This window comes from Artemia sp. Qi Xiang Cuo, chromosome 1 (genome assembly GCF_049724085.1).
Source record: "Artemia sp. Qi Xiang Cuo chromosome 1, ASM4972408v1, whole genome shotgun sequence".
Taxonomy (NCBI): Eukaryota; Metazoa; Arthropoda; class Branchiopoda; order Anostraca; family Artemiidae; genus Artemia; species Artemia sp. Qi Xiang Cuo.
The window spans coordinates 46,211,696-46,223,075 of record NC_142794.1 but is presented as its reverse complement, the minus strand read 5'-3'; the positions used below and the strand labels follow the sequence as shown (position 1 = coordinate 46,223,075).

Sequence of the window (11,380 nt, the reverse complement as noted above, 5' to 3'; positions counted from 1 at the left end):
TATCCTTGTATGGAATACCAGACAAATACATTAAAGTGATTAGTGCTATGTACGAAAATAACACTGCTGCGGTTAAGGTAAGAAATGAGGTTAGCAGCTGGTTTGGTATTAAATATCAGAAAACCCTATAACATAGGTGCAACTTTGTATTTTTTGCCAGAAGAAAAACATATGAATATAGAAGTTCGTTACGTAAGTTAATTTGTAAATTACATCAGAACCAAATTTAGAGACAGCCATTTAGCAAAAGAAAAGTAAAATTTTTATGCAAATTTTTTTTACTTATTCAATGACGGTGAGCCAAAATAAAAGCTGCATTAACTAAAAAAGATGAGAAATTAAATAAAAAAAAAAGTTTTTAAAACTGAAACTAAGGAGCGACATTAAAACTTAAAACGAACAGAAATTATTCCGTACATGAAAGGGGCTGTCCACTCTTCACCGCCTCGCTCTTTACGCTAAAGTTTTTTTTTGTTTAAAAAAATAAAGTTTTGAGACAGAGTCAAACTTTAGCGTAAAGAGCGAGACGTTGAGGAGGGGACATATATATATATATATATATATATATATATATATATATATATATATATATATATATATATATATATATATATATATATATATATATATATATATATATATATATATATATATATATATATATATATATATATATATATATATATTCTGATGCCACTTCAAAGAAGGTGCAGCATGCCTAATTTCCGGCGAAAAATTTTACATTAGGGGGAAGGGACGATAAGCCCATTCTATCTATCTTTCTGTTAAAAAGCTGGCATGGGAGAGTAATGGTTGAGGGAGGGCAATTACCCCCTTGGATTCTCTAAACTTAAAGACTGAGATAACTTCCTGCTAAGAAGTTGCCATAGAGAGGATTAACTACAGTTTCAGCTTAACTTGTTTTTGCATTGAGTCAGAATCTAGCTTGCTTCTTCATCAAACAAAGAATTAGCTCGATCTTCCCATGAATCAGGATTTAGCTGGTTTCACACAGTCATTCCCCGTATTTTTTCCCCTACGTTCACCTAAATGATGAAGTTATCAACCCCTCGAAGTTCTCTCAAAGGTCTATCTTATGAGTATTTTTTTGGTGGTTGTCTAGAATCCGGGTACACAGAAAGAAAGACCGCATCGGAATCTCAAAGCCGCTATTAATAAGCAGGTTTGTGAGGTGTTGCTCACTCCGTGACAAAGAATTAAACTTTAGTTTCTTTGGGTTTTAAGGGGACTAAAAGGTAGATAGGTTAGGTTAGGTTGCGTATTTAATATATGCTATGCTTTACACCCACCCCAATATATAGCCCATATACCCCGATATAGCCCATATATAGCCCATATAGGCAATATTGGACAAATATATAGCCCAAATTTGTTTCTAAACTATTATATTTTCATCCTATTTAGCTTTATTTCATTAGCATTAACGAAACTTCACTTCTCGCGTGTGTAGGAAGAATCTAGACAAGTACCATTTTTTTTTACGAAAAACTTGATGCTATATACTTTGGTAAGCTCATTATTTATCATTCCCTGTTTTTCGAAATGAAAAACCATGGAGTTGTCAGCCCCTCCTCTAAAGGGTGTATCTCATGAGCAATTTTTTACAAAAGACTAAGGCTGTACAGTTTGGTAAGCTCATTTTTTTTGCTAAGCTTATAAAGAATTATCGGAAATTGTTAAAAAAAAACATCTGTCCTCACTTAAAAGTTCATTTTCTTGCCAATGGCAGTTTTCTGACATAACTACTAAGATGAGCAAAGCGTAAGCTCTGCATAGCGACAAAGCAAAGCGTAAGCGTCTGCATAGCGACGTTCAAACTTGAAAGCCCATAGTAAAAAAATAAATAAAAAAAACCTTTTGAAAAAAAAACAGCAGTCAAGCAAGAAAAAAATTGCCATTTGAAGCTAATTCAGGAATGGTAACTATGATTTCGATTAATCTTAATAGTAAAAGTTTATTGCGAAAACAGGTTAATGGGAATTTCGAAAAATAGTCTGAAAATCCTAAATCTGACAAGACAATTCCAAACTCATACCAGAAGATAGCGCAGTAGGCAGCTCAGTAGCGCTGCCTAAGTAAAGAACGATGTTGGCACAATGTATTTTTTTCTCTAGACCAGGGCACTTCGTATCGAAGGAGTTGTCGTAGAAACTTCGAAAAGAGCTCATTCGATTGGAAATTAGAATGGCTATTGGAATTGGAAGTGCCCTTTTTAATAGTCGAAAGTGATTGGAAGGTAACTAACACTTCTTCCATGACCACCATTTCCCCAAACACATCCAATCCACATTTTGAGATAGCAATTTTGTTCTATGTAGTTGATTTCCAGATAGAAATTATGTTTTTGAGGAGGACACTCCCCCCCCAGCCCTCAGGGGAATGGTTGTCCTTTATGCATATTCTATTCAAATTTTCAGACCCGCACGTTATTAAACCTGATGGGCATTGTGTTGTGCTTTGTCAATATAATGGAATTGTTTAGATCTCTTAAAAAACAAAAATATAAACAACATTTTCTGTTCAAGCATCTTGAGAGGTAAAAGGAAAGAGATGCTTTCACGAAAGCCAAAATTTAGCGTGAAAATCGGAAATGTACGGCTAGCCCCTACCCTCATATTTAGGATAATTGTAATTTATGATTGCTACAAGTTTGAACGTCGCTATCAGAATAATCCATCAGAAATACGCCGTTTGATCCATCAAGTTTGAACTTCGCTATCGGAATAATCCATCAGAAATAATCTTCTTTTATATATATTTAATATACAAAGAAATAAGAAGGCTTACAACTAGAAACTCCGCGCATTTAAATGTGTTTTACTAAGAACGAAAGAAACAAAAAGTAGCAATAATAATTTAAAAAAGTAAAATATTAAAGTCTTTATTCAAATTTCAGTTTTTATGCACTACGGGCATATAAAAACTTTTAGAGTCCTACAAAATCAGTATATTGAAAAATCAACATGGATACCCACGGAAAAAACAATCACTTTACCAAAAAACAGTACAAATAACCTATGTTACAACATGGCCGGAATAGCTTCGTAAGATAAACCTCAAATCTCCTGAGAAATTTGGAAAAGCGGATACATTACTGACCATCTACACAACGAAATGCCCTTTCGAGGCATTAAAATACACAAAAATAACAAAAAAGGAAGTTCATAGATAGATGCCAAAACTAACAGAGACGAGGGTGTGATCAATCGTCTAGAAGATTATCATCGTCGTAATCATCAGCCAGCTCGGTCATTCGAAAGAAATGGGATTCCGCTTCTGACTTTGCCGGGGTGTTCGGCCTACAAGAAGATGAAAGAAAGATATTGTAAAATGTCTTCTGTCATACCGTTCAGACTAGCTGTTAATGGACGACCGATTAGTTTCAAATGTGAAAAACAAAACTATATATAATCTCCATATAAGTTCACACTTAGCAGAGAAAGGTGTGTTTCAAATCTTCATTTTAATTAATTTATATTCGTTTCAAGTTCGACTTCTTGTCTGACCATCCGAATTTTTAATACAGTTCTTTATTTTTGTTGACCCCCTTCCCTCATGATACTCACGTGCCTAGCTCCGTTGATAATATAGCCCAAATAAACAAGAAGCGAAGTTTTAATGCAGCATATTATACTTATGGGGGGAGGTGCGAGAACTTGACCAAGAGGTTAAGTCTTTAAAGTTGTTTTTCTACGTAACAAGTATTTTCTTTGAGATATTACAAATTGCAGCCTTATCCATACATTTGCGGTCTTCCATGAAGGCTTACACCAACCTTGCCCTATACTGTGGCTACCCTTGTAGTTTCTGACGTTCGCTTAGATGATATCCTGACTAAAACGTTTCATAATGATAAAGCAGCTCTGCACACAGAAATAGGAACAAATACTTTTCTCCGCTCCATAATTGAAATGTTAAATGTGTGAAACGCCTCCCTCTTCCCTATTTTTGCTATTCGTCGTGTAGAGCTTATTATAGTAAATTTTAGCATATTTCATTAATTTCGTTTACCTTTTATAAATCATTCCATGCAGAGACAAGTCTGTTTTTAATTTCTTTAAAGGTTTTTTTGTTGTCTTTGCTACTTCTATTTTTATTTTTCCATTTTTCTTTAATTCGACTTAAGCACCGAATTAGGCCCTATTAGAGCTGGCGAAAATCTGTTTGAAATAAATATTATCTTTTCTTATCCGTCAAAACTTTACAAAGCAACACCACCATGGAAGCAAACCACTTGAAAATGCTGAGACAAATCTTCAACACAAAAATGTTGCCAATCCTACGTTATGGAGTCAGCAATCCTAAATCAGCCAAGTCAAGCAAATGGAGCCTTTGAATTCCCAAATTAGAAAGCAAACGTACGGCCTACATGCAACAACCCAAAATATGGCAGTAAAAAGGGAATTAGGTCTTTTTTTATCGAAGAAACAAAGAAGGGTAAAAAAGGTAGGCTTTTGTTCAAATCAATTCAGAAAATATCCCCCCCCAAAACAAAAAAAGTAAGGAAAAGTATTGGAACAAATTAAAATGAATAATCGAATCAAACTTAAACCATAGAGAGGCTACCACCAATAAGAGTAGGGCTACCGCCCCTCTCTAAAGTTCCCAACGTCATTTGTAGTTTACAGACACCATATATATATATATATATATATATATATATATATATATATATATATATATATATATATATATATATATATATATATATATATATATATATATATTTTTATCATTATAGCATCAAGGAATAAAAATCACAGAGAATTTCTGGAATAACTAGACCTCCGATGCCAAGGTCCCGTTAGTGTTGCAGCAACTGTGACCGATGGGGCACAGTTGCGAAGCAGCACATACAACTATACCTCAAGGGTAATAAGCGTTCATGCTCCCGTATCACGTTTATAGATGTGCTATGATTACTGTACTTTGTTAATTGTATGGTTGATTTGTAAATAAAGACTTCTAAAATAAGTTTTGTGTGAAAGAAGTAATCGTCAAACTCTGTACCCACATTGATTTTTTTTTTTTTTTTTATTAGTATTAAGCCTTCGATAAATTGTAGCCTGAGAATCTTCAACCCTTCCATTGGAAGAATCCCAGCCCACCCCCATCCCCTTGAAGGTGGAAACTATTTTTATTGGCACTAATCGTTTTTAATATTTTGTGTAATAAAAATTTTTTTGTGTGTGTTTTACATTAACTCACCTGCTTTACATTAAGATATAGAAATTTAGCTTTTAAGATCACGTTTCCCAGAAATTACATGACACGGTTTATTGTTTAAACTTTTATTTCTGAGTGCACAGTAGATTTTTTGGATATACGAGAGTGCAAGTTGTCTTGCTTCCTCTTCAGGGCATTAAACATCTAAGATATAATAAACAACAAAATCAAAAATTTTAATAAAAAAAAATCTTGAAATCAAGATTTCCGGTATTATTTCCCAAAAATTAATGAGTTATACAGAGATTCTGCTCAGGTTATCGAAGAAATAATATGGAATTCTATCAGTATTCAAAGTTACATGATTTCTAAGAAGTTAAGCTTCGAAGCAAGGGTGTTTTACTTAAGACAGACTTTAAGACATTCGCAGAACCAAAATTTCAAAATAGAAAAAAATTACAGAAATAATTCTATTTCTAAAAAACTAATTTAATGCTGGGTTCTTAGAAGACCAAGATCTGTCTATCTACGTTGGAAAGAAATTCTAACTTGTCTAGAAAAAAAATCTAAATCTAGGAAGTCCACAGCCTCTTGCCGATTCGAATTAAGGCAGCTAATCTTTGAGCTACTAATCCAAAGGTTAGAATATACGAGTGTCTGGAGATTCGAAGCCTGAACGAAACTTTCGATAAATTAGCACCTCAATAAATAGAATTACCGAAACCAAGAGCGAATGTTCTAGTAACTCTTTGGGACCGAATGAGAACCATTGGCACTGTAAAAACAAAAAAAAAAAAAAAAAAGCCATTTGGACTTTGAAAAAAAGGGAAGAGCTATGCATTACCGTCTAAAAGAGCAGAGCCTCATCCCGAGAAAAGAAAGATTTACTTGCAAGCAAGCAATTCCGGCAATCCTCAGTCAAGAAGAGGTTGCAACATATTGTCTTCAAATGCGTAAAATAGGATTTTCTCATCCAAAAAGTACGGATGAAAGCACTCAGGCTAAGGATTCCAGATGACATTGAACGGTTTTCTTCTGGATAAGTACTGGAAATTTTACAAACGTCACTGAAACTATTCTACCCTATTTGAAAATTCTCATAGCTAGGAAAGATTTTGAGTTTACATCTCTTACAACTTCAGAGCTAGAATCAACTGACCACGAGAAAATAAAAGCAACGAAAACTGCAGTGTTGCTCCACAACTCAAATACCTTTATAATTTAAGCAATCAATCCAGTTTCATTAGTCTTTAATTGCATTAAACTTTTATTCCTTTCAAGAATTAATTGTTAAATCATTTATTTATTTCTTATTCTTCACAAAGTGAACCCTGGGTTCTTTCTAGGCCTCCTATAGCTTCTGCAACATAAGGTAAAATATCATCATTATTATTCTTATTCCACAAAGGTTTGTTTTTATTACTCCTATGGAGTTCAAATACAATAAACACAATTCAAAGTGGGACAGGATTCTTCCCCGTCTTTCTGCAATTTATTCCGAGGCCCTAGGTGACATGTGATGGATAGGCAGATGCTTCTGGAAGTCACTGAGTAGTCTCAATAAGTAAATAAATAAAAATTTCAATCACAAAATCCAGAATGAAACCGAACAGTAGTTAAACAAAAGCCCTGTATTTCTTCTTTCAAGCTAAACTTTGGCTGAGTATACACATATTGAAAAATCAATAAAAACTATTTCATTAGTCTTTTATTCAGGGAGTCAGTTATCTCCTGAACAATGGCTCATTTCAGCATTTTCAAAAAGATGTGATGAGATAAGCTTTTCGATGTCATTTGGAATCTTAAGTCCGAGTGCTGTCGTTCGTACCTTTTGGATATCCAGTGTTACGCATTCAAAGAGCAATACGTTGTAGTCTCCCCTTCTTGATTCAGGATTGCAGAAATTAATTGCTTACTAGCAATTCTCTCTTTTCTCGGGATGAGGCTCGGCGTTTTCACACAGCAGTGCATAGTTATATCTCCTTTTTTTTTAAAGTGCTAAATGAGGGTTTTCATTTTTATTTTACAGTGCTAGTGGTTCTCATTTGGTCCCAAAGAGTTACTAGAACATTCAATCTTGGTTTTGGTAGTTCCATTTATTGAGATGACTTTAATCTCTTGAAACTCAATTTCTAACACTTGGGTTTGTAGCTCTAAGATTGAGGTAAGGTAAATCATTATTAATACAATAGTTATAACAAAATTTCCACGTTAGCCAACGAACAGCACTAGCTACCTAAGCTAAACACTAGCTAAATGTTAGCTACCTTAGTTCTACAAAGTCAGTATAGGCGGCCTTCCTGCAGACATTTTTTTTACAATTTCCAGAGATGACTTGGAGTCACTTAAGACAGCCATATTTCTGTTGGCTGCCCAATAAAACTGTTCCAATTTCGGCCGTGGGGATGCAAGATGGGTATATTCGTCAATTCAGTGTTTGGATATTTATTTGTTGTGAATATTACTACTGATTCTGCCTTCTCTTCTTTATGCGATCTGTGTATTTATTAAGTAGCTTTAGTATTTATTTTCCTTCCTTCTGCTATCTAGTATGCATCATCCAACGTGCTTCAGTGAATGATGTTAGGTATGCTGTTGTTCTGTCATATATTTTTTCTAGTGATCTTCAATAAACTTCCATGATTCAACTTGGACTTTTTCTCCCTTAATGCATATCCAAATGTAAATTTTGTATGCAAAGAACCAAGTAGTTAATAATTGTATTTTCAGTAAGTGTTTTATTGAGTTGTAAGTGTTTCGATAAACTGACCCGTGATCTTTCCGATCTTTGAATTTTTCTCAAAACTAGTACTTTACTGAAAACTATGCTTATTTGAGCTTGCTTTAAGCTTGTTTAAATTACAATTTTAATTTAGAAAAATTAAAATTGTATGGTAAAATTTATCGATTTCATGGCTGGCAAAAGACTATTGAGAGCTTTATAAATTCGTCTTTATTTTCTGCAAGCTACTTAAAGATTTTTCTCTCTTTACTTTCATCAAAGATCGTAAAAGAAAACATTTTTTTAAATTAATCCTTGCCAGGCAGCATATATAACCTATATAACCCCATAGGGTTATATAACCTTATGGGGGCCGCTAGCAGAAATGTATACATTTATAGCATTGGAGCAGGAGCCTTGTAATGTTACAAAATAAGTCGGGGAAAGGTCAACGAATTCACATACACACAATGAGGTAAATACCACTTCATGAGCGTGTATTTATGATTCTAAAAACTGTGATACATAGACATTACATAATATTATTCCAGAGATGGTTGGGCCAACACAACTAAAGATAAACAACAAAAGTACGAAGAACAAAAGGGAAATCTTTTTGTAAGACAGTGGAGATAATTTGAATGAATATTTCGGCCCTATGTCCAAGGGCCGTCCTCAGCAAGACAAAAATATATAAAAGAAAAAAGACTCACAACAACATGCGACCAATAAAACCAAAAAAGTGGAAATTTTTTCAAAACAATCCTAGCATCATTACTTCAGCGAAGTTCAACCAGCGAAATATTCATTCAAATTATCTCCACTGTCTTACAAAAAGATTTCCCTTTTGTTCTTCGTACTTTTGTTGTTTGTGATGGAAAGGCAGTGTGGTCTTCGTCGCTATTTACAACTAAAGATACAATTTGTTATAAAAGTGTGGTGTTTAGATCGATATATGTGCATCACGATGAAAGACCACCTCCAGTAACAACAACGAAACAGGTGAAATTCTATAGAAAAGAAAAAATCTCGAATAATTTTATCATGTAAAACCGAGGCACATTGGACCTCATGGAAAGGCTCCAATAAAAATTAAGAGTGCCATAGAACTTCTGGAATACCTGCCACCAAGGCTCAGCGCTCACTTTCATAACGAAAAGAAGAAAAGGGGCGTTGGATTCAACAACAAATTCTTCCCAGCATGAAAGATTCGATGGAGAGAGTACCTCTATTAATGACGATCAATGATGAGATCAAAAGAAGTAAAATAGATATAAAGAAAACAAATGGCTTCACTTACATTCAAGCGTTAACAAAAAACTTGATAATTTGCCCTCTAGCACAGCTGAAGGGAAAAACTTGCAAAAAGCATAAAAAGCGTTTTTGATAAAAGCAACCTCCTGGCACAAATGGAGAGAAGAGAGCACATAAATAATAGGTGGAGTCGGATTAAGTCAAAATAGAAAATTGACCCAAAATCTACTAAGTCAACGAATGATCCAGAGATTGGGAAGAATATTTGGGAGGTTTGGAACTCCTTAACCAAATGCATGAAATACTCTGAGTGACCCAGAAAATATTAGGCCCAAGCCGGATTACAATATTAACACAAATTTAGGCGATGGGTTTCTATCTAAGATTATAAGGGAGGACTAGATCAAAAAGATGTACATGATTTTCTAATTTTCAAGCCCCTGGTGCTGATTGGGTAAATCCCATCATGTTCCAAAATGGATGGGAAAATTTACAAACCCACTATATTGGGGTTGTTAAGAGGATTCTTACTAAAGGATATTCCTCAGATACGGCTAAAAGTAACTGGCATCACCCCACACTAATTTTCTTTTATCTTGGCACATAAATTTCTGGCTGCAAGTTTCAAACAGACCAAGGACAACAAAGTTTTGACGCACTTCCAGTCCCCCCTCCCCCGAAGCAAAATTTATAATCCCCTTAACCCAGGAAACGATCCTTCAAAGTTTCAAATCAATAAAGACAGTTTTTTCCATTTTTTTAGCCACAATTTTGAGAAGGACCCGTACCCCTAAACTAAAATGTGTCTTGTGCCTAGGGACCACTCAACCAAGGACTTACTGTTTTAAGTTACAATCCATACAGGAAAAAAAAATTCACAAATATTTTCTTTTTACTTTTTTTTTTGTGAATTGAGCTAAATTTTTTTGTGAATTGAGCTCCATCCAAGGATTTGCAAATACAAGTTTCAAGCCAATCAAAAAAATATTTCTACTCCCCAGTTTTTGGGGTTGTGCCACTAAATTCGTCATGTGATTGGTGGCTTCCTTAGCGCAGGAGACATGGGTGTAAGTTTCAAGCCATCCGAATAAAGCTTCTGGCCCATTTTTTTTTTTTTTTGGGGGGGGGTCACTAATAGTTCCTTGCTTCTTATGTATTTGGGTCCTCTTGACTCAAGGACTTAAGGATATAAGTTCTGAGCCATTGTAAGGTCCTACTTTTGGGGACCATGCCTTCAACTAACTTTGTCTTTTACATTAGGTTACCCTTGACCCAGAGACACACGGCAGCAGGTTTTAAACTGATCAGGAGCCACAATCTTCCACCCATTTTCACCCCCCCCCCCCCACCCAAACACCCTCTTCCCTCCCACAAAATTTTTCGATCCCGTAAGCCAAGGCAAAAATTCATCAAAGTTTCAAGCCAATCGAACAATTCTTTTTATTGTTCATTGATATCCCCATGGCTCAAGAACTTAAGGATGTAAGTTTCAACACGATCGAAAAATATTTTGCCGTCATTTTTGGGGTCGATGCCCCCAAACTAAAATCGTTTCTATTCATTAGGGTTTCATTGGCGCTGGGACTTGTGTCAAGCTGTACAGGAAAAGAAGTCTTTTGGTCCCTTTTCAGGCCCCATTTTCAGGCAAGCCTGTATACACATAATTTTATTTTGTCTATTAGGATCCCCTTGGCCCACAAACTCAAGGGTGAAGTTTCAAAACCTTTAGGAAAAACAAATCTTTGATCGTTGGCTTGGTAGCTCTTTCGGGGAACCAATATATATTTTTTTTAATTTTTGTTTTGCATTGGTGGTCCAAGGACTTAGGATACAATTTTTCAGCCGATCGGAAAATTTTTTGGGCCCTTTTTTGCTCTATTTTTGGAGGACCCTTGTCGCCCTTTTTCCATTAGGCTCCTCTCGGCTCAGCTACGTACGGCTGTCAATTTTGAACCGATCAGGGACCAAAAATTCTTGACGCATTCCCAGGCCACTTAACACCCTCCCTCTCTCTACAGTATAAAAACACTACAGTATAGTGTTTCTCTTGGTATAGGGAACGATTCCTGAAGGCTTCGAGGTAATCGGACACCGAAAAACAAACATACCCCCATTTTGCAATATAAAACCTTTCTGTAAACAATTGGCAATTTGCCTAATTTACAATCCGTGCCCTAGGGATGTGGTCATATTACTCCTGGAGACGTATTGTTTAGA

The 11,380-nt window shown here is 35.1% G+C and overlaps 1 protein-coding gene across 3 annotated transcripts in view; it reads right to left on the bottom strand.

The window, feature by feature from the left end:
- Nucleotides 1-2,767: 2,767 nt before the first annotated feature.
- The window catches only part of LOC148956390 (uncharacterized), a 33,870-nt gene continuing 25,257 nt past the window's right edge, over nt 2,768-11,380 (bottom strand). For all 3 annotated transcript variants that reach the window (XM_089095124.1, XM_089095127.1, XM_089095132.1), the window contains exon 7: nt 2,768-3,320. In XM_089095124.1, coding sequence (XP_088951250.1) covers nt 3,224-3,320 — 97 coding nt within the window. In that variant the 3' untranslated portion in view covers nt 2,768-3,223. The remainder of the gene's footprint in view (nt 3,321-11,380) is intronic.